The sequence below is a fragment of the Schistocerca serialis genome, chromosome 3 (genome assembly GCF_023864345.2).
Source record: "Schistocerca serialis cubense isolate TAMUIC-IGC-003099 chromosome 3, iqSchSeri2.2, whole genome shotgun sequence".
NCBI lineage: Eukaryota > Metazoa > Arthropoda > Insecta > Orthoptera > Acrididae > Schistocerca > Schistocerca serialis.
In genome coordinates, this window is record NC_064640.1 from 934047425 (window position 1) to 934072744 (window position 25320).

A 25320-nucleotide genomic window follows, 5' to 3' on the forward strand; every position below is an offset into this window, starting at 1 on the left:
GGTCTCGGGCGTCTTGTCACGGTCCGCGCGGCTTCCCCCGTCGGAGGTTCGAGTCCTCCCTCGGGCATGGGTGTGTGTGTCGTCCTTAGCGTAAGTTAGTTTAAGTTAGATTAAGTAGCGCGTAAGCTTAGGGACCGATGACCTCAGCAGTTTGGTCCCATAAGACCTTACCACAAATTTCCAAGACCAAGAACGAATTGCTCAGATTAAAAAGGGTGTAAGACGGAGATGTAATCTCTTGACATAAGGGTCATAGGGATCGCTGAGTCCTTTTCTTGTGATGAGAGTCGCTTTCGAATCCCTTTATGCGCCAGGATTTATGTCTACACTCATTTCAAAGTAAGGAAAATCATGCAATCCACAGCGCAAAGCAAATTGGAGCACACAAAGCATTTGGCAGTGGCTTATGGCGCAATTGTCTGCTGCAGCTGGAAGTGTTACTTTAGTCCCGAACTCTGCCGGGATCTTTCGCAATTATAGTTCAAAACACTCCCCTCCTAAAACTGCCCGATGTAGTGTCCGCATAATATTTACCTCAAAACTCGAGCACCCGCTACTGAGTACGAAAGGGAAACAAACATGACCTTGATAGATCTCTGTCGAGTGCCGGAGTGTGGCACGTGCTCCGGCTTGCGATAATATTGCGACTTGATACCACACCAGGGTGCGATTTGTGCTTTAGCCAGTGGGGGGAATGTCTTAGGGGGTTAGTAGAATTATATATGTTACTAGCTTGGACCGTGGCGTTACGCATGGTTAAACAGCTATTTATAAATAGATGTTAATGCCGAAACTCACTTTTGACGCGTATGCACTATCAGAAAAGCCATCCCTTGTTATATCTTTAAAAGTACATTATAGGTAAAGCTTATTTACAAAATCATCTACATACGGGTACAGATATACGAAGGGAATTCACAAAGTAGAGGCACATTTGTGAAAATTTGTACTTATTCTGATGATAGAAAACTGAAACATATTAATAGTAAGACTTATTAAAAACATTCAGTGTTCGGCTCCACAAATTTAAATTATATGTAAAGTTTTACTCCAGTGCGTGGGAAATAAACATCCCAGGTTGGGATGCATAAACTAAAACCAGAGGAGGGGATGGTCTGATGCAGAGGGGGGGAAATCCCCCCATCCCCCCCTGCAAATCGCACACTGTACCACACCTCCCTCTTTTTGCTTCTGTCTCTGCAGATCATCTTTAGATGAACAAAACATCCATGCCTTTCCAGGATTCGAACGTGGACCCATCTCAGACGAAAGATCAGAAGCCAATTATTTGGATTACTGTTAATAAAAGTTGTAGAACCCTCAACAGAAAATGGAAACAAGGCATCATTTATTTATTTATTTATTTAATCGCAAGAAAGTGGATGCTAAATAATATAAGAACAATTTCTCATTCTAAAAGTGTTTCAGTTAAAACAGAAGTGAAATAACACCACGATTATCCAGAGTCCTAGTTTGATGCTTCGTCATGTCTCCTAACAGTACGGCATAATTTCTAAATTCGAGGAAAAATTCATTTGCACCAGCAAATAGCTCCACTCCTATATTAGCCTATTTTCTTGCAATTAAATAAAATAAGTAATTGATGCCAAATTAGGTTGCACTGGTTTATTCGTTTTAGATCTCGTTTAAAATGTTCAGTACATTCTTCCTCTTTCAGTTATTTTGGGAAATTCAAAAACTGAGGAGAAAACACAAGAAATTGTGGACATTTGTTGTCCTCAAACAGTTTTAAGGGAACTGAGAACAAAGCATGAAAACTGAGGACTGTCGCCAGAAAATTAGGATGTCAGGTCACCTTGGTTTAATGATTAAAAGTATAATGGGAGATTTGCATTGCTGTGCCATTGGATGTTGGTGGCGGTGGAGGAGCAGGGGGGATATCGGGAAGACCGACTGTAGTAAAAATGAGGGGGGGGGGGGGCATTTTTCAATTCTCACCTGGGCGGCAGAACACCCAACAATGGCCCTGCCCTACTGTCACATATAATATTGCAAAGACTCACCGCCTATACTGAGGACATAATAGGGGACTACCAGAATGTTTTTCGGAAAATAGATCAACAACAAACAGCACATTTTGCATCAAGACCACCAGTGAAAAAGTACGGGATTACAATAATAATATCCATTACCTGTCCACTGACTGTCAGAAGTAGGCTTGAGTGACAGTGAAACATTATGGGAAATCATAGCAGAATACAGAATCCCTAAGGTGCTCATCAGTCTTGTCTAAATATTTATGGAGAAGCCACTGAGAGGGGTAACATATTGTGGTTTGTTATCAAACTGATTTGAGAACAAAAATGAACTGAAGCAAGGTGATATGCTATCCCCACTTAGTTTCAACCTTGTCATGGAGAAAGTAGTAAGAGAAACCAAACAAGCAACAAATGTAAATATCACATGTAACCAACAAGACACACTCAGCTTTGTAAATGACATAGTTTTAATAGGAAGCAAAAGTGGTGAAATTGAAACACTGTTCAAGAAACTAAATGAAACCACCATGCAAATTGGTTTAAAAATTAATGACAGAAAGACATAATACATGATCATACAAAGGGAGAACATGACTGCAAAACAACGTGATGACCTTCATATAGAAAAGTACACTTTCAGCAACACTTGCAGCTTCAGATACCATTGTGTAAATATAAATGTTTACAATGAAAGACATGTCAATACTAGATTAGACTATGGAACACAAACAAAGTTTACTTTCTCCTCCAAACACTTCTATTTTCCAAACACTTCTATCCTCCAAACTCCTGACCAGGAAAACCAAGCTGAAACACTACAGCACAATCATCAGGCAAGTGCTGCTGCATGGAGCTGAAATATGGAACATGAGCAAAAGAGAAGAGCACGAACTCTCCATCTTTAAAATGAAGTGCACAGAAAGTTTGTGGACCAACATATGACCAAGAAACACAAAGATGCATTTGAAGATTTAATGAAGATCTAGCTAAGTTATCCAACCAACCCTCTCTAGTGAAGATTCCCAAAGCAAAACATTTGGAAGAAGCAGGTTATGTTGTCAGAATAGATCCTGACCGAATATTCCATCGGATATATGACAGGAAGATGGACGGCTCAAGACCCCCTGGGTGACCAAGAAGGAGATGGCAAGATGAGATGACATCAGATTGCAGAGTGATTGGTATCAATGGGTGGAAGGAAGCTACATGAGGCAGAAAGAACTGAAGTCAGATAGTAAGAGCTGCATGGGATTGTCATGTTGCAAAGATGTCAATAGAGTGACGGAGTGAGTGAGTGTGAGTGTACAAGATGGGTCTAAAAAATTCGGAGAATAGTCTCAAAAAAAAAAGTTACAAAGAAAATTCCTTTACCAGCCTTCAAAGTAATCAGCATTGGCTACATTGTTGGAAACTGTCAGCAAATGTTTCTTGTGGGATCACTCAAAGTGACATGGTCAAGCTTTGTTGGATATCCACAACATCCACAAATGCTTGTGAACAATTGTGCTTACATTGTCTTTGCTTATATTCAATTCTTCTGCTCTCATTCTCAAAGACAGACACTGATAATCCACCACACTCATTTGCTGTTGGAGGGCATTATGCGCATTGACCCCAATGTGGTTCATCCTCAACACCGACCTTTCCATCTCTAAACCACACAAACACATAATTTTTACTCGCTGCTTCAACACAATATACCTGCACTAAAATTCCATGAGTGTCTGTCACCATTTTCCCTAACTTGAAGTACAACTTGACATTAACATGTTATTCTGCTTTGTGGTCCATTTTGTAACAACATGAGTGCAACAGATGCTTGCAGATGTTTGGCAGCTGTATTTATAAGAATGAGAGCAGAAGGGCTGAAGATATGTAAAGACAGTGTAAGCATTATTGTTCACGGACATTTGCAGACATTGCAGATATCCAACAATGCATGGTCTCTGTGCTTCAAACAGTTCCACAAGATGTGTTTGCTGATAGTTTCCAGCATCTTCACAACTGATGTCAGAAGTCTGTTGAAGCAAATGGTGGTTACTTTGGAGACCAGTAATGGTATTTTGTTTGTAACTCCTATTTCCTTTATTTTCTGAGACCATTCACTGAATTTTTGAGATGCGCCTTGTGTAACACTGACCAGATATTAAAATTGCAATGTAGAAACCAACAGCAGAAAATGATCAGCAGACAACAATGACCTCAGAATTTCTAATCATCTGTATGTGGAATATGTTCTGTCCTTGTTGACCGAAAACCTGCTTGCTCCCCTGCTACTGCCCTGCCCTGCTATTTCTGTTGTATTTTCATGTCTTGCAAAAAGTTTTGGCTGGGATATTGCCTAGGGGTTAATCCACCTGAAATAGACTGGCTTTCTTTATTTGCAATCATTAAGCAGCTTCAGGTTTTTGAGCATGAGAGTTTATTGCAGGTGATCATTTTAAAGGTAGATTATAGTTTAATGTTCTGCCAACAGTTAGGTCACTAGAGATGGACCACAAATTCGTGTTAGGGATGGATGGGGAAGGAAATCAGCAGTGACATCTTCAAAGGAACCATCCCATCACTGGCCTTAGGTGATTCAGGGAAATCACAGAAAACCCAAATCTGGATGGCCTGATGAGGATCTGAACTAACGCGCGCCCCCACACTTGTCAGATTTGTTCACAATCTTAGTCACTATAATATTATCATCAGCAAAAGGTAGTTTAGATTTCCAAAATTGTTGGCAATGGAAATGCTGTATTTACTTTTGATGCCAATGTTTTGGATTCCATTAATTCAAAAATGGGCACAGTTGGAATATTTTGTGACCAATCAACGGCTTTTCAGTGTGACCATCATCAAATACTGTTACAGAAGGCTGCATACTTATATGTAATTGGTTCAGGATGGAGGTGGATTGATTCATACCTTCCTAACATAAAGATGTATTTGGCAGTGCAGAAGATGTCTCAGCATCACCACCTGTGCAATGCTTCAGGGCTCATTTCTGGGTCCTCTACTTTTCATTCTTTTTGTTAGTGATTGAGTTCTCTGTATAGAGTATTGAAAGTTTGTCATGGTATTACTGATAACTTGATGATATACTAGAAGTGTCAGTGAATAAGGTTTCTACAGATATTGTGAACTGGTTTATCAAAAACAATTTTTTCTGTCTACCTCATTGAAATAAGTTTTTGAAGTGTATAAGAAGTAGGAATAAAACTGTATGGCCAGCAGATGACATACTTATACATTACATTATACCTGGGTGTACATTGTCAAAATAAACTGAACAGGCCAAGCTATATCCTAGGTCTATGCAAAAGTCTTCTTTTCTTCCCCTCAACTTTTGCTTTATGAATTGTTTGGTCATGTAGAAATATGGATACTATTAAATTGTCTTATTTTGCTTACTGTCATGCTATTATGGCATATGGAATCATCTTCTGGGGTAATCAGCAACTGGATAGAAAAATGTCATATGCACGAAAATAAGTCACACATATCATGAGTGCAGTTCATCCTAAATCCAAAGATAAATCTTTAGGGACGCAAAATCTGCACTACTACTGCACCATATATGTTCCCCTTACATGTTTTATTATGGAAAAAGGAAATCTTTAAATGTAACAGTCTCTGTATCACACAACATAAGAAGAAAAGAAGGCATCCACTTTGAGCTTACAAATTAAGTGTTATGCAGAAGAGAGATTGAATTTAATGGTTGCAAGATTGTTAATGCTCTCCCTTCACAATCTGAGAGTATAGTGGAAGATGAGCATCTGTTTAAAAAACAAAGATATTTTCTGTTGGAAGACCCTTTTAAAACTGTATAGGGTGTACAAAAACTCCACTGACAGACTTCCAGAGGCAGTTCAGGGATACCTTCTAAATATTTTGGTACAAGGGACTAGTTACAAAGTTATTATACTTAATCTGCTTTCTTGTGCCAATTAGGTTTGCATCCTTTCTGCACTGAAAAGAGGGCACAACAGTGCAAATGTCAACACTATGCACTGTGTGTATGTTTTCATTCACTCAGGGTACCTGCTGTTGACAACAGTAATGCTCTCTTTGTTATTTCCCTTGAGTTTGTATTCAGCACTGCTCAGTTCTTTCATGTTCTTTACAGATAAGGCCATATTTACAATAGAGGTCACGTTCATCTGTAGGAATAGCCATGCATAGGATGACAAAAATCCACACACAGAAGTTTGCTGTGAAATTATGGGTTGGTATTATCAACAATTTTATGCTTGGATATTACCTACTTTTTGATACACTGAAGGAAGCTGTGTGCAAAAAATTCCTTCAACATGTCCCTCCACAGTTCGTAGAAGATGTACTGCTAAGAATTCATCAGCATATATGATTTAAACATGACAGGGCACCAACACAATTTGCACTGATGTCAGGAACCACACTAAGGTACAGTTTGGACAACAATGGAGTGGTCACAATGGTTCTGTTCCGTGGCCAGCTTGTTCAACTCACATGGCACCAATGGACTACTACTTCTGTGGGCATGTGAAGAGCCTAGTTTATCTGACTCTGGTTGATATTTGCATGGGCCTGGTTGCTAGGATTATTGCAATCATGGAAGTAGTATGTCAAACTCTTAGAATTCTCTAGTATGTAAGACAGTCGATGGTGCATCACTGTACACTCTGCTGTGGTCAGGGTTGTCAAAATTTTGAACAGTGTCTGTAAGGGAACAGTTCTGCATTTGTTACATGCTGATCATTGATCAAACCTACTGAACACACCGAGGTAAAAGTGTACATGTTTCATTTGAGGATTGTTGCATTACTCTGAGTTGTGTCTTGTATGTTGTATGTTTTGGTTATTGTATGTTACAGACAGCTTCACTGTTGTGAAAGTATTTTCACAGAAACAAGGATGAGTGTTGTAACAAACCAAAAGAATCAGAACTGCATTGTTATTCTGTAATGAGTCACCAGAGAGCACAGGTCCCTTATACCGAAATACTCAGAAGGTATCACCGAATGCCCCCTGAATGTTTGTCAGGAGAGTCCTGGTTCATCCTGTAAGAGAGTTCCTGAAATATAATATATAATATCAATATACTTGTAACATTTAGATTCATTACCAGATCTTTGTGTGAGTGTGTGTGTTTTGTCATCATAAGTATATCTCAACATTGTAATTTTTCTGTAAGCACCTTTTATAATATGTACATAGTTAAGTATTTACTTGATTAGTACTGTTCACTTAATCCCATATAATATTGTGTTCTAATAATCACAACAAGCTTGCAAAAGTGACTCATTCCATATCCTGCAATCTAGTCACAAAATGCAGCTAACACAAAATAAACAAATAAATATAAGCACTGGATTTGCATTTGAGAACTATATGGTTCACATTGCCATCTGACAATTTAAGTTACATTTTCCATGGTTGTGCTAGATATCTCAAAGTCAATAACAAGATAGTTCCTCTATAAGGGACATGAATGATTTCTTGTGCCCTCATTGCATTCCTTTGTCAATAATTAGCTCAACTTGATGAGATGTTAAACCTTAAAATTCCTTTCTTACATTTGGAAGTAATACAGTTCAAATCACAATCCATTTGTGCTGGTTTTGGTTTCCCATGGATTCCTAAATCATTTAAGGCAAATGACAGGAGCTAGAGCTCTGATGAAAATAACACTTATTAAGCAAAGATTCAGGTGCTGGACTTGCCTGCTGGAGGATACTGATTCAAATCCCCATTCACACATCCATCCAGGTTTAGGTTTTTCCATGGTTTCTCTAAACTGCTTAAGTCAAATATCAGCATAGTTCCTTTGAATAAAGGACACAGATTATTTCCTTTCCCATCCTTCCCTAAACCAAGCTTGTAATCCATATCTGATGATCTCATTGTCAATGGGATACAAAAATCTAGCAATGGAAAGTCCAGGATGCAACCCCTCCTTCCACAATGATCTCTACCTGTTCAAATTTTGTCAGTCCATAGTCCTCACCAACCTAGTCCTGCAAAATCATATAAATTAGGTCCAAAGCTCCTTGCAGTACCTCTTCTCTACCCATAAAATGCTCCTACTCTACAATCCCAAATTCCTGCAATCCATCACACATATTGAAACCCTTGCTCTCCAGAAAGTAATGCAGTACGAACAATGCCACCTCAGAAAACTCAACAACCTGTTCACGTCATACTCCCAGCTTGGACTAACATTATCTACCATCTCTACAAGAGCCTCCATCAAACCTCCCCTCACAGCCACCAAACCCTGTCTTGCAGAACTATCAGATTCTCAGATTCACCACACCCTCAGAGACGCCCTCCCACCACCACACAGAGTCCATAACCTAAACAGACCTGCAACACAGTCATAAACCTGTCCTCCAAAAGCTTCAGTCCCAAAGAAGTATCATTCTTTTCCAAAGGTTTTATCTTTCACCCCACTCCCAAATTGCCGAGCTTGTAAACAATTGCTCCTGATCTCTACAGCAGTAACACTTTCTTGCCACCAACCCTACCAATCAGATTCAATCCAAAACCAACACTGAACTCTACCTGAGTTAGTTTACTCCTCCACCCAACCATAATCCACCCCCACTGCCTCAAAATCACCCCATTAACTTTTCAGAATTTCCTAACGTCAAACTTCGCCTCACCATCATTCCCCAAATCGATTAACATGGAAACGACCTTACATCTGAAGAAATAACTGAAATTCACCGCCTAAAAACTGACCTTAACCTTACAATCCCACCTGCTGACAAAGGCTTCACCACTTTGCTTTTGAACTGCAGGAATTATCTGATGGAGTCCCTCCACCAGCTGTCAGATACAGCCACCTACAAACCCTGCCACAGTGGCTCCATCCCAGAAATCCTATGGGATCTCCAGGCCTTCTTCAAATCCTTAATTCAGTCCGAGAACCTCTCCCTTGTGTCTCTCTCCTCCTCACCCCCACCCCTACCTGCACTCCTACCTTCCACATTCTTCCTAAGGTTCATAAACCCACCACACAGGATGACCCATAGTAGCTGGTGACTGTGCCTCCACAGAGTGAGTATCTGCTCTCAATTACCAACACCTGCCACCTATTAGCCATAACCTATTTTCCTATATAAAAGACAGCAACCATTCCCTCCACTGACTCTCCACAGTTACTTATCCTCTACCATCCAGCACCCTGCTCATCACTATTGATGTCATCTCCCTCTACACTAACATCACCAATGCCCATGGACCAGCCACTATTGAACAGTACCTTTCCCAATGCCTGACTGACTTCAGACGTACTCACTCCTTCCTGATCATCATGACCAACTATATCCTCAACCACAAATACTTTTCCTTTGAAGGCATCACCTATAGACAAGTCTGTTGATTAGCAAGAGGCACCTACGTGGAACCATCCTGTGCCAAATTTTTCATGAGCAATCTCGGGGAATCCTTCCTAACCACTCAGAATCCTAAACCCTCATCTGGTTCAGATCCATTGATTACATCTTCGTCATCTGGACTAAGGGTGAGGATGCCCTATCCACATTCCTCTAGAACCTCAATACCTTCTTCAGCTGGTCCTCCTTAACCCAAAAAATTGCCTTCCTCTATGTTGACCTCCATCTCAAGGACGGCTACATCAGTATCTACATCCACACCAAACATACCAACCCTGAACACCACCACCACTTTGACAGCTGTCATCCATTCCATACCGAGAAGTCACTTCTATACAGCCCAGCCACTGTCTAGCCACAAAAGAGGACTCCTCTCATGACTCAGTCCCATCCATGACTGAAGAAACCGAATCATATTCTCTGCCAGGGTTTTGACTGACTACCTGTCATCACGACCTGAAATGAAGAATATCCTTCCCACTAACCTCCCCACCCCTTCCAAAGTGGTATTCTACCGCCCACTGAACCTACACTATATCCTTGTCTGTCCCTACTCCACTACTGCTCCAAATCCCTTGTCTTGTCGCTTATTTCTGTGCAATAGACCTAGATGAAAGACATGTCCCATACATCCTCCCACTACCACCTACTTCAGTCCTGTCAAGGCATCCCCTACCCCCTCAGAAGCAGTACCACCTGTGAAAGCAGCCATGTGATTTAACACTAAGTCACAACAACTGTGCCACTTTCTATGTGTCTGTCCACATGAATGACCTCTGCCAACTGTGGACAAGAGACAGTTGGACTGGCTAGTTGCTGAACATGCCGCCAAGCATGATATGCTTCACTTTAATGATTGCTCCACAGCAAATGCCATCTGGATTATTCCTACCAGCACCAGCTTTTCTGAATTGTGCAGGTGGGAGCTCTCCCTACAACATATCCTCTTCCATTGTAACCTCTTGGCCTAAACCATAACTAGTCTGTGTAGTTCACCTACCCATCTCCTTCCCCCTCCCCACTCCAGTACTGTATGTGCTTCCTGTCCTGCCAATGCACCTTCTTCTCTCATCTTCCTTTCCCCCCCCCCCAAACCCCCCCCCCCACAATTCCCCCACCCCCCCACCCCCACACAGCTTCCTGTTGCTGCATTTAATAGCATTATCCTGTCCTGGCCACATCCCTGCACGCTCCTCCAGGCAACACTAACATCTTTCCCCACCTTTATCCTGCTATCCCTCCCCCTCCCTGCCTCATGCTTCCTCCTTAACGCCATCACTCATCTCCAACTGCTGCTCTGTCAGACACAGTCGCAGTTGTTCTCTAGCACCCTAAAACAGTGGCCTTGTGTTTGTGTGTTATGCTTGTGTGAATGTATGTGTTTTCTACTACAGAACAATGCCTTTGGCCAAAAGCTTAACATTTTAGCAGTCTTTTTCATTGTGTCTGTCCATGACTCAGCACCTCCTCCAGATAGTTGATAGTACAATCTAATATTCCTTTCATTTCTTCCAATACACCTACACCAAAAGCTGTGACAAGGTATTTAGCACACCAAACTGATAATCAGGAATAGTGGGAGTACAAGTCTCCCAGCCATCCAGTCTATATTTTCCATGGTTTTCATAAAATGATTAAGGTGCACACCATGATGGTTTCTTTGAAAAGGGGATAGCTGATTTCATTCCCCATCCCTGCCCTATCCAAATTTCTAATATGTGTCTACGTTGTTGTCAAGGAAATGTTTAACTTCAATCTTCCTTTTCCATGACTCCATCTCAACTATTTACCAAACTACACACATCAAAAAAAGTTTTGCATCACCTTTGTTCTGAGAATTCCAGAACCTGTACAGAAAACTGGAATAGAGATCAACATAAACATCATTTCCACCCTTTTTATTGCTCATGAAAACCACACATTGCATGTTGTACCACCATACAGCGAGACCTTCGGAGGTGGTGGTCCAGATTGCTGTCCACATCAGTACGTCTAATACCCAGTAGCATGTCCTCTTGCATTGATGCATGCCTGTATTCATTGTGGCATACTATCCACAAGTTCATCAAGACACTGTTGGTCCAGATTGTCCCACTCCTCAATGGTGGTTTGGTATAGAGTAGATACCTCAGAGTGGTTGGTGGGTCACGTCGTCCGTAAACAGCCCTTTTCAATCTATCCCAGGCATGTTTGATAGGGTTCATGTCTGGAGAACATGCCGGCCACTCTAGTCAAGCAATGTCATTATCCTGGAGGTAGTCATTCACAAGATGTGCATGATGGGATCCCGAATTGTTGTCCATGAAGACAAATGCCTCACCAATACGCTGTCAATATGGTTGCATGATCAGTCAGAGGATGGTATTCACATATCGTACAGCTGTTATGGTGCCTTCCATGACCACCTGCAGCGTACATCAGCCCCACATAATGCCACCCCAAAACATCGTGGAACCTCCACCTTGCTGCACTCGCTGGACATTGTGTCTAAGGCATTCAGGTGTATTGGGTTGCCTCCAAACACATCTACGACGACTGTCTGGTTGAAGGCATATGTGACACTCATCAGTGAAGAGAACATGATGCCAATCCTGAGCAGTCCATTCGGCGTGTTGTTGGGCCCATCTATACAGTGCTGCATGGTGTCGTGGTTGCAAAGATGGACCTTGCCATGAATGTTGGGAGTGAAGTTGCACATCATGCAACCTATTGCGCACAGTTGGAGTTGTAACATGACATCCTGTGGCTGCACAAAAAGCATTATTCAACATGCTGTCAGGGTTCCTCCAAGCCATAATGCAGAGGCATGTAATCGACAGTTCCTGTCTCTCTGTATCTCCTCCATGTCCGAACAACGTAGCTTTGGTTCACTCCAAGACACCTGGGCACTTCCCTTGTTGAGAGCCCTCCCTGGCACAAAGTAACAACGAGGATGTGATCGAACCACAGTATTGACTGTCCAGGCATGGTTGAACTACAGACAACACGAGCCGTGTACCTCCTCCCTAGGGCAATGACTGGAACTGATCAGCTGTCAGACCCCCTCCGTCTAATAGGCGCTGCTCATGCATGGTTGCTTACATCTTTGGGCGGGTTTAGTGACATCCCTGAACAGTCAAAGGGACTGTGTCTGTGAGAGAATATCCACAGTCAACATCTATCTTCAGGAGTTCTGGGGACCGGGGTGATGCAAAACTTTTTCTTATGTGTGTATAAGGGGCAATCAAAAAGTTTCCATTGGAAGGCTGTACAGTCCAGAATCAGTATGCCAATCAGGCAGAATCACCATGAGCATTGAGCTAATCATCTCACAGACACACCTGTTTGAAAATACCTGTTTGGTAAAATACTAGGACCTACTGTGTGAAGAAGTCCTTAACTGCCCACTGCACATCCTCATCCACAGGAATTATCAATGCTTGAAGGCTCTTTCCAAGGGACTGAAGGCATGGTAATTGTTTGGGGGGAGATTGGGTCTACAGTGTCTCCCACCTGAGTTCGCATAACTTCTGCATTACAACATCTGCAGTACAAGAACATGCATTATTATGAAGCAGCAGCACACTTGGCGCGCACGATTCCACAATGGTAGTTTTCGACAGGGATGTTGCCCGTACATATTCTTCATACTCGGATGGATTTCTACCAGTGCTTGTCCTTCAGCAGCCAAGAAAAAATGACAGCACATTGGTACTGTTAGGATGAATTTAGTAATAACATCACTATAATTCACGCTTCCACAATTACTGCATGTGTCTTGCAAAGGCATGAATGCCACACTAATCCCTTGCCTACATGTCGGTGGTTGTATACCCACATCAAAGTTGCACTACATTGCATATACACTGCAGCAATGTTCTAAAATCAAAACTTTTTGATCGACCCTTATATAACATTCCCCCCTATGAAACCGTACATTTGGTTTAAAGTCTATTATTGAAATAATGACTGAAGTTTTATGAATTCATGAACTGTGTAAAATTTTTAATAAAAGTATTATGGTTTGTATTTATTTTATGCTTCCACAATTTATGTGACATATTAAATCTCAAATAGCTGCCACATCTTTTTTTACCATTTGTTTTGTTCTAGTAGATTCTTTGTAACATTATTTGCCATCTGTGGTGTATCAGCAATAATGTTTAAATCAAACAAATATAAAAAATATTATAATATAATGTTGATTCTCAACTTACTTTATGACTAAGGATGCTAAACCCTGGGTTCGGGAATCAGTACAATGATTTGAGGCACATAAACACCATTAACACTGCAATCCACGAAGGAAAAAACTTTCAAACTGTGTGGGAGGAGCATTTGCAATGCCTGGCAAAAAGAATTCACATCACAAATTCTAACAGCGAAGGAAGACAGGAAAATATTATGACATTGGAATGAAGTGTGTTGCCCATATGTGGACAAGTAGAAGGATAAGATTCCTAAAAACCTTCTCTCCTCATTACAAGTAAAGATTTTATTGGGAGTAACTTTTGCTAATTAATCTCTCATTTGGCCACCACTACCATATCATACCAGTGTCCATAATGTTGATGCACTGTGAAAATTTTTCTGGGGAAATAAAACTATTTTAATGCTGATAGGTGAATTTAGCCATATTTTTGTTCAAGGTTGTACCAGATCTTTTGTAGTTCCTTTACAGTGATAAATTCTTTCCCAGTAAGTTATATATAGGGCGTCGCTCCCAAGAGTCACCAAGTTCAGTTTCTCTGGTGTTTCAGCAGATATTTGCTATTTCATTTTTGCATTGCGTAGCTGAAGTCAGCAAAATGAATAGTGCTCATTGATGCCCAGTGTTGATGGAAAGCATTGGCTTGTTTCCAGTTATAAGCAGAATTATTTTTAAAATGTCCCAGATTATTGACAAGTATTAACAAGGACAGCAAAACTCAAAGAATAACCAGTATTCCAGCAGCAACAGCACTTCTCTGGCCTGGGTTGACTGTTACTGCCGACCATGCAGCACTACAGAGTCACTGCTGGATTGCTGTTTATTTTTTGTGGTCTACTGTGTCTGATAAATACATATTCATAAAAAGAATATCAGAGTAGACTAATTTGGGAGTGTACTATCAAATGGGTGTGTAAAATTCCAATTTGTTTGTAACTGGAAATAAACTGGCGCTTTCTGTTGACACTGGGCATACCATGAAAGATGTGATGATCAGTCATTGTTTGGGCTGACTCCAGCTACACAATGCAAAAATTAAAATGCAAGTATCTGCAGAAACACCAACAACTAGTCTTAAAATTCTCATTAATGCCACGTACTCTGGCTAAGATGAACTGGTATTCAGTCAGTGATCACAATTACAGCAAGAGTGGTCTCTTTCCCTGTAGGTTCATTCAGCCATGTGCTATTGATCAGCAGTGTGGAATTTACCAGAACAGATATTTGCTATTTGAAACCATCTTCATGTCAATTAAAGATTTTGTTGCTGCAAATATAATCATAACTACTACTAAGTTTTCAGTTCATTTTGTATAAAAATAACACTTTTCTATCTTTCCCTGAAGAACTTATACTTGACCACTCCATCATTTTTTACATCATAATATCAGTGCTAAAGTCCTTTTTTTCCAAAATTTTGCTCTTCAGAACATGAGGGGTATTAAAACATTGTATACTCAGACCACTATACCACAAATACTGCTGACTGATGAATCTTTTGTACTGAATAGGAATCCACACACACCATCTTCAGGCAAGACATGACTTCATCTCATCATAATTGCTGAAAGGTTACATGTTGCAGTAGGCTTCTTGCAATCCTTAACTGCAGTTTATTATCTTTTTTTATTATTCAGGCATTTTGTCACTGATATATAATCACAGTAGGCATCAGAGAAGCAACAGCATTGTCAGACTGGCACATCGAGCCACAGTGTGTCTGCAAAAAGCTGTCACATCATCTACTTCAGTTCCTTGGATTCTCACACTCTCCTCTTTAGGAAAATACACATTAATATCTGCAAGGTTAGAGTGTTTGTCATACGTCCTTCAGTTATTGCCATCAAATAATGCCTTGAATAGAGGATGGAGCAACAATAGGTCAGCTGACCAATCCACTCTAGAACAGAACTGCCAAGAGGTTTACTTTAGTTCTTTTTTTCTGTTACCAAGTGTGGAGTCTTGCCCACTCATTGCTAATTGTTGCCTAAGGGAATCAGCATCCTCAGAATGCTATACAGCAATTCAAACAAATAACATTAGTGATTTTATTTCTAGAAAGCAAATTGTCAATACATAACTTTGATCACTGCAAATGTTGCTAGCGAGAGATGACAGGAAAACAGTAAAGTTCTTGCTATACGCAAAGGCCTAGTAAGCACTTGATACAGATCACAACAATCTGATAGCTTAGCACTAATGTCCGTTGCAGACTGGACTGATCTGAATAGCCAAGGCACTTACATTCACTTCTTCCAGGTGTCACTCTTGGTGCGGTGCAGTCCAATCCATGCACCATTGGCTGATGTTTCCTCACCGCCTTCTCTGGTCTTGCATACTGCACCTTCGTTCCAGCATTTGTGGTTATGCCAGAACACCAAGAATAACCCAAACCACATATAAGGCAACTGGAGTAGATAGAAATAGCTGCTTTGCTGAAAAACTTCACTTTCTCAGGTGCCTTCAGAACATTATGGAAGGAAGAACTGAAGGAAGTTTGAATTCTGAAACAGTTTAGGGAAATTTGGATCAGGGTGGGTGGGTAGTAATTTGTACGCACATCCCTGTTCAGCAGGATCAGGTTGAGCTACAGTCGCAAGTGCAAGTCTGGAATGAATGCCTTGCAGAAGCAGGCCTATGACACAACATAAAGAGAATGCAGTATCTCACCACAGACCTAAATTACCCATATAACATAAGAGGCAATGTTGTTGACATTCCAATAACAAGGACTCAAAAATTGCTGCTAATGGAAATCTCAGCAAACTGGCTAAAGGCAAAAGTATAACAGTCTGTAATATTACATGCCACTGAGGATGCTTCATAAATAACAGCAGTGAAATGAGTACAGCAAAAAGCAAACTGTCTTTCGTTTAGTTGCATAGGTAGAAATCGGTAATATGTTCAGCTGCACTGTGTGGTGCTGAATGCTGGCCTATGACAAAAAGAGTGGAACAACAACTTTCTGCCATGGAAACAATGATGTTCAGGTGGAGATCTAGATTAACACTGCACGATCACATCACAAATCATGAAGATATGCCATAACACCAATAGTAGACAAGATGAGAGAAAGCTGTCTATGATGTATGGGCATTTTCTTAAAGTGGCGAAGACTAATTTTAGTTTAAAGTAAATGGTAAATGGCCAGTAGGATAATGTAGGCAGCGATGGCTTGATATCCTACACAAGGGTCTCAAGATCTCAGGCCTTCATCCTGAACAGACCCAATCAGGTAAAATAGTGACAGTGGGCCAAAACAGCAGACACTGCCTGCATGCAAGACAAACACCAAGGAAGAAGAAGGAGGGAAAAGAAAGAAGGAGAAGAAATGATCATCATCTGAAGAAGACTTTTCCCATGTATCATGAACAAGTGACAGTATAATTACTGCTGGTTTATATGCTATTTCTCCTACACTGAAGAGGGGGAAAATCATGCTGTAAATTTCTATTTCAAGTAACTGCTCTTTTTACTAATGACTGCAACAAATATGAGTGCAGCCAGTCTGTTGCAGACATTACATTCCCTCTATGCCACTTATTATACACACTTTCATGAGCTATGAATTACCTGCATCAGTGTTACGATACTACCTTAATGCTTTCACTAGAATGTGCAGTTCATTTCACATTCCAGTTGCTAATAGATTATGAGCTAAGGTGAGAACTCTAAAAATGTAACTGAGTGAGTCTTAGCTGTGCTCATACTATTTTCATCATCAGTGTGTTTAGAATCATTAGCTACAGGGATTACATTTAAGGACTCTTCTGGCTAGCTCACAGCATCCTTAAGACTATGACATGATGGGTATGTTGCTTATCTTTATCTGTTACAGCCAACACATGAACAAGTATGGAGCTGCTCTGTATTTAAATGTTAAACTGCTATTAAGACACTATTCCAAATGCCATTACAAAAAAATTGAACACTTTGTAAGCTGCTGAAACTGTGTATATTGTTTATATACTCAACATTTGAATAAACATTGAATGAAAAGCAGTGAAACAATATTTTCTTAATTAGTACTGGCTGAGTCACATTTGCAGCTGTGTATATTTCAGTTTCCCAGAGGAACACTTCAGTTCATAAACATACTTTTCATGAATAATCCTAAAAATTCTTTGCTTTGATCCACATACTGTGGAATGTTTATGTTCATGTGGTTCCAATCCACAGGGTGAAATTGGCATGGTATTCTTCCATGAAATGTATTTTCATTTCAGGTTCAAAATGATAATTCCAGTTAGTACAGTGGATGAGAAATGATAATTCCTATCCTTTTAACATTCAAGTAATTTCATATAACTTTACCCTTGAGTCTCACTAGCTAAGCATCCAGGAACCAGTCACGTCAGAATTCCATATATTCTGACTCACTGATTATGGTAATGATTATTTGCCATAAGGTACAGTTGGAAGACTCCTGGCTACAATTCCTGTAATTTTATGGTGGAATTGTGGAATTTGCAGGAGTCAGTTTTGATGGTGACCCATGTGTTGTAGATATGATGGATTTCCAAAAAGCTGACTCAATGATACCTATCATTTTACTTCATACCTCTGTGTGTGCTGTAATTAATCTAATCTCGTCCTCATGATTCCTGTGTAAGCAATAACTAGGGGGTTGTAGTATCAACGTCTTGGACTTTGATCTCCACCTCTTTGATGGCTCCATCTGTGTTTCTGTCCCCACTAACCAATAACAGTACCTGCATTTTGACAGCCGACATCCTTTTCACACCAAAGAATCACTCCCATATAGTCTGGCCACCCAGGGATGGTGCATCTGCAGTGATGAGAATTCCCTGCCCAGTATGCTGGAGGTCTTACAAAGGCCTTCACAAGCAGGTGCTATCAACGAAACCTAGTCTGCAAGTAGTTTCTTTCCACCATACTCTCACACACCCCTAACCCCCCACCCCTCTCCCCCAAGAACCAGCTGCAAAGGAGCACTCCCTCATCACTCGGTATCAACCTAAACTGGAGCAACTGAATGACATCCTTTGCCAGGATGTCAGCTACTGATTGTTGTGTCCAGAAATGAGGGACATTCTACCCACAGTCCTTCCCACCCCTCATCAAATGGTATTACACCACCCACCCAAACTAAACAGCATCCTGATCTGTCCCTATACCATTCCCACTCTCAAACCCTTGCCCATATAGGTTATATAACTGTGTGAGACATAGATGTAAAACCTGCCTGATTTACCCAACCAGCACATCAGAGTCCAATCCTGTCACAGTCTTCTTCTATCCCATCACAGGCAGGGCAACTTGTGAAAGCAGCCATGTCATATATCAGCTCTGCTGCAATTTTTGTACAGCATTTTATGTGGGCACAACCATCAATCAACTGCCCACACAAATAAACAGCCACCGCTAAATTGTGGCCAAGACTAGAGCTGACCACCAGAGGAGGAACTCACTACTGGGCACAACGTGCTCAGTTTCAGTGGCTGTTCCACAACCCATCCATCAGGATCCCTTTTCTTAGCACCAGATTATCTGAAATCTGTAGATGGTAGTTAACCCTATAACACATAATTCGTTCCCTTAATCCTCCTGGCCCCTGGCTTCAGTCTCATCTAATGTCCTGCACCCACACTTTCTTTTCAACAGTGAGAGTGAGAGAGAGAGAGAGAGAGAGAGAGAGAGAGAGGTGTGTGTGTGTGTGTGTGTGTGTGTGTGTGTGTGTGTGTGTGTGTGTGTGTCCAGTATAAAAATATAGGTCTTTTCCCTTCTAGAATTTACATTTGAGGTCAATTTCTCCCAGATAAATCAGAACAGAGGGCATAAGAGCAAATAAGGAAAGTAAAACAACAACATTTCATACCTGCAAATACAATGAGATAAATACTAACTGAAAAATATTGTAGGAATGATTCATTAAGCAGGTGACTTATATTCTTTGTTACAAAAACATACACTTCCAGAATGGAAATTCATTGATTCCTTACTCCTCTTTTCATTTTAGGATTCTGTAGTCATATTGTTGTACAAGGGTGATCACAACAATTGTGTCCAACAATCAAGTTATAGCTACTTGCAATTATACTTCAATAACTTGATTTTCAGTTCTTAAAGTTGTATGTAATGAGTTCACTTTCAGGATCCTGCACTATCAGTTTGGTATAGTCTCATCCATTAAGTGGTCCTTTATCATAAGAGAGAGAGAGAGAGAGAGAGAGAGAGAGAGAGAGAGAGAGAGAGAGAGAGAGAGAGAGAGAGAGAGAGAGAGTGATATGAGAAATTAAATGAAGGCTGTTTCCTGCATTTCCAGAGTATACTTATTCACAATTGTTAATGGTGACAAATAAAAATCTGTTGGTGACCTGATCTGTACAGTCTTTCTATTTGGTTAAATTCCTTTCTATTTCAGAAAAGTTGTCAACCTTTCTCATAGTAACATAGTATTAATTCCATTAAAGGTCACTATAACTTCAAAAATTTGTATTTCTATGAGATGCCACTGATGATGACCTTTTGTTTATTTCAGGTGAACATAATCATTCCATGTCTTGTTTTGGTTATCTCTGTGTACCTGATAATAGCTCCAATAATAGACAAACCACAAATTGAATACTTATATGCAGCTCTCTTCATAGTGGGCAGTCTTATTTTTTATGTGCCCTTTGTGATCAAGCGACATTGGTTCAAGAGGCTTGGTATGTATCATATGTATCATCTGATTTAAGTTAAACATAAATGAAATATTTTTTACTCATGTAGGCTTAGGTTGGTTATATTTATGTATCATTCAAAAGACTGTTTATTTCCTGGACTTGACAAATATGCATATATCTCAGACGAACAAAATTTGTGGCCAACAACAAGACTGACACTGAGCCATGTTATTCTCAGGATAGACACAAACAGCATTATATATGTACTCAGTACCGAATGGAAGAATGAGTGAAGCCTCACACAGTCAGTATGAATCATCTTTCTAGAGAAGAAATACAATAAAATTAAAGAACAATGTTGTCTTAAATGTAACACATCTCACAGAGTATCAGGCACACACTTTGCTTAGTGAGGCAATAAAACTGTGTATTTAAGAATGATGAACACTAGTTAAGAGATTATGTATGCCACATCTAGAAAATGGCAACAGCATGTAAATTTACAAACCAAACTAACAGATCAGTGAATGGAACCACTAATTGAAAATCTTTTGTCACAATACTGCAGTTTGGAGCTGGGACACTTAAATTTTAATAACATTTAGGTAGGCAATCAAATTATTGGAGAACTCCAAGAATTCAGTATCAAAATTTGATTTCCGTTCACTGGCAATGAAAAATCTTCCATTAAATCGAGGAAAGACTTGTGAAAAATAAATGAAGTGGTTCTAAAACATGCTTTGTTGCCATCAGAGGGCAAAAATATAATAAAATCCTTTGAAAAGACTGAATTGTACAATAGCAACTAACAGTAACTTCAGAAACTGTTGTTGCTTCTACTGTTCAGTATTCATACTAACAATATTCTTAATGACTGGAGTGATGTACATAATTGTTTAAAGATCAGGTATCTTAGATACATAGGGACTTCAGAAAGTTAGTTACACATGTCATCCCACACTAAGACCATTGTGCTGTAAGAGTGGCACACTGTCAGATGAGGGTATGTGTGATGAGTGCCCTGCAGACACAGTTCTGCTGTATAACATGTGCTTCACAGTGTGCAAGTGAAATCAGACATCTGGAAACATACTGCAAAGTTGAAGTATGTGGGGCAGTACAATTCTCGTGGGAAAAACATGTAAATCATACACAGATTGACCATGAAAGTCTGCTGGCATATAGACCAAAAGCAACATCATGTCCAGCTGTAGTGAAATCATGCCAACAATTTGATCAAGGCCACACAGACATGGGTGATGCTGATACATTATACATTCCAGATCTAGCACCATGTGCTTTCCATCTTCTCAGAATGCTGAAAGAACATCAGAAAGAAAGAGATTTTCCAATGATGAGGACATTCACAAAGAGGTTCTCCAATGGTTCCACAACCAAGGAGCTAGTTTCTATCATCGAGGAATTGAATGATTGGTAGAATGTTCTGACTGTTGTTTAGAGAAATGAGGTGACTATGTTGAAAAATAGTGCCATGTTTCTGTGTCACTTTGAAGTGTAGTTCAGCATTCAATAAAAGTGACTTAGTCTTCCATGGTAATGTACACTTCTTATTGAACTGCACCCAAACTTTTGCAAATCCTTATACCTGATGGCCAAACATGGGAAAATGACCAATGGATTGCAGACACTCTGAGCAAACTGAATTCTCAATGAACGCAGATTAAAAATTTCCATAGGCTGGCCAAAACAAGCAGTATTCAACATTTAATATACTGTTACATGCCAAATATTATCAGACAAAAGCTTCAAACATCTCCCGCCATAGAAGTAGTGAAAGTAAAAAAAGATTAACAAACAACACTTTCAATATCAAACAATGGGTAGAATCTGGAAAAATAAAGATTCATGAAGCACTGTCACAAAAGGGAAGTAGAAGTGGGAAAAGGACCATCAGCTATGCTGGTGGGATGGAAGGCACGTGTAGTACTGGGGTGGAAGCAGCGAAGGGGATAGGAAGGTAGCGGACAAAGACTGGCACTAGTCCTTCCCCTCCACCTGATTATCCCCTTCACTGCACCCCCTAGATTTCTACACATGCCTTCTATTCTGCCAGTGCATCTGCACAGTCATTTCCCCTTCTCTGTTTCTCTCCTCTCCTCTCCTCTCCTCTCCTCTCCTCTCACCTCCTCCCCTCCCCTCCCCTCCCCTCCCCTCCCCTCCCCCCTCTCCCTCCCAGCACAACGACCCCATGCTGCATTTAGCAGTGCTATCCTGTCCCTATCACATTCCTGCATGCTCCCACAGGTAGTGACAGCACAGTGATAGCATTTTCCCCCACCTATACCCTGATATCCCTCCCCCTCTCTGCCCTATGCCTCTTCTGTACACCCACTACCCACCATAGCAAAGATCATGGCTCACTTCAGAACAGTCTCAGTCTGATGAATGACATAGTCCAATGACTTAATACAGCTAGCATTCTTTCCCATTGTGTCTGTCAGTGGCTCAGTGTCTCCTTTATATGTAAAGTACCAATCTTTCCATTTCATATTGTTAAAAAGGAATAGTCTATATTATGGTTTGCTTTGTTGACAATTGCTCATTACTTTTTTTCCAAACAACACTTACATACTACTGGAAAAATCTAGCTAGCAAATAAAATTTAATATGTTATTGAAGTTCATATCTTATGACTATTTTGTTGTTTAAAATTTTTCCACTAATGTTTACTTTATCTACATTCCAGGTTTCATTAATGTGTTCCTACAACTACTACTTGAAGTTGCTCCAACCCAATCCATGTACGAATAGCAGTATCACTGATGGATCTAAGAAGCTTATCAAATGCATGATACAGTAGCAGAATCTCATACTGTTACACAGTAGTCAAAATTCGGACAATGTTAGTTCTCCTTTGTATGATTCAGAAAAGATTAAGATAATAAATCATGAAAAGTCCAAGTATCCTCTGCTGAGCATAGAACAGTGTACTGAAAATCCTGCTATGTGTCAGCTATTATACAGAAATATTATAGGAGGAAATAACATTGTGTTGCATAAGCTAGAACAAGTTAAAGTATTTACAATGTTCTTAATTCATTGTTGGTGTTCCCCTTGCACTAAAAATAAAAAGAATTAATGAAAGAGGTTCAGTGTTACACTTTTAATGTATTTGGCATTAGTTTATCACTTTTAACAGCATTTTATTATGATCATAAAAATGACTAAATTTTTATTTTCAAAAATGGACTTCATTTTTTTGTTCTACTTTTATTAGTCTTATTTTTTTTGTCTGGTGCAACCTTCAGAGATGAAACTCAATTTGTAAAAGTTGACAAAACACATTCCAATTAACTCTCTGAGTTTTGTTTAATTTTTTTAAAATTAAGGACAGATGTTGCTGTACAAAAAACAAAATGTTACAGTTGCTCGTATTTGTGAATATTAAAAAAGAATGGTTGGAATGTAAGAGATAAAACTTTCACCTTTCTGAATTTCAGTGCTGAAAAGATCTGTAGGCTATTGCCTGACAGTTATATGATGACATTTGTTGTGAATTTAGCCTCAGTTTTACAATAATGAGATGTCCGTGCCATATGGATTGTAGCATTTGGTCACAAAGTACTAATATAAGAAATATTTGTTTTAAACATTAAAATTTAAAACAATCTGTAAAATGAGTGGCATAAGAAACCATACCATTTACATTATGAAACAACGAATGTAACTGCCAGAGCAAGACGAAAAGCACATGAGCATTATGCATATCCAAATTGACAAAATTTGAAATACTTGAACATATTATTCAAACCTGGAGCACTAAAGGTATTATGTTAACTTCTCAGTGATATTCCAATGAGAAATATTTTTGTTACATGTCAGTTACATTTTGATAAATTTTATAATTGTATAAGTATATTTTACAGTTGAATAGTAAATATTTTAAGAATAACTATATTGTCCTCCAGGTAAATGGTCTGTTAAATAAATATTTGTTTCAAGATGCTGAAATTAAGCTGAATAATGTGCTGTAAAAAATTAGTTTATTACAGATTGAGGATAAATTGAAAGATGATTTAAAATATTTTCAATAGTTGCAAATTGCCTGAGAATTAAGTTGTTTATCAAGTTGGTATTCAAAAATTGACAGGTTCCTTGCCTTGTACACAGTTTTCAGGCAAATACACTTGTGCCTGATGATGTAACATGCATTTTGTGTACGTTTTCATTCCCAAGATGAATGGTTGTCTGTTGAAAATGTAATGAACTTAAATGATGACTGAATATAAATTACATTTAGAAAAATAATCAGCTTCATGATTGAACTTTTTTACAACAATAATATGTTCAGTTTGAACTACTTTTCTATTCAGTGATGTAACAGATATTCATTGTGTTATCATAACTTCGTTTGATCACTCTTCACCAGCAATGATATTAACTCAGGTAGTGTAATATTACTGAGTCAGTGAGTGTCTGTCTGTCTGTTTGATAGAGAGAAAAAAAACTGAGCCAAACATCTTCACAAATGTTTTGGTCAATGCTATAGTATTTTCCATTCACCAATTACAAACATAACAGGGGGAAAATTAATCCTCAAGAATGTAGACTTACATTTCTTTCACATTAAAGGTAAGACATCTGAACACACAAACTGATTCCACATGCTACAACAGGTGACATGTATATCAATTCAGTGAATTAACATAAAAATGAGAGTATCCACAAGAAAACTATGGCAGTAGATAGAATTTTCAACAAATCCATGGGTGATCAAACCTTGAAATGAGAAAAACAAATGTGTTCAAATATTTTAATGCCCATGAAAGAAAAAGAGGTCATGTTAACTACATGAAGATTTTTCTTTTAATCTGTCTCGTGCAGAATAGTGTATGAAAAAGAAAGTTAGATAGTTGATCACATAGATACACAATGACAATGTAATGAACAGAATGAAACTTTCAGTTTATCATTATTTTATAGTGTTCAACAGGTATATTTAAAGGGCCATATTTGAGCAAGATTTATATAGTACAAGTATCAAAATCCAAGCAAAAATATTGTGTACACAGCTCTCTTTTTGAGACAGAAATGAGTGATGATACTATGCAGCAAATCAAAATAAAATTCAGATATGTTTAAGGTAGAACAGTCTTTTGAAATAAAATTTT

The 25320-nt window shown here is 39.3% G+C and overlaps 1 protein-coding gene across 2 annotated transcripts in view; it reads left to right on the plus strand.

Annotated features, from left to right (window-relative positions):
* LOC126471209 (b(0,+)-type amino acid transporter 1) overlaps positions 1 to 24457 on the plus strand; it is a 591197-nt gene extending 566740 nt beyond the window's left edge. For both annotated transcript variants that reach the window (XM_050099324.1, XM_050099323.1), the window contains exons 11-12: positions 20062 to 20230; positions 22896 to 24457. In XM_050099324.1, the coding sequence (XP_049955281.1) occupies positions 20062 to 20230; positions 22896 to 22960 (234 nt within the window). In that variant the 3' untranslated portion in view covers positions 22961 to 24457. The remainder of the gene's footprint in view (positions 1 to 20061; positions 20231 to 22895) is intronic.
* The last annotated feature ends 863 nt before the right edge of the window (positions 24458 to 25320 follow it).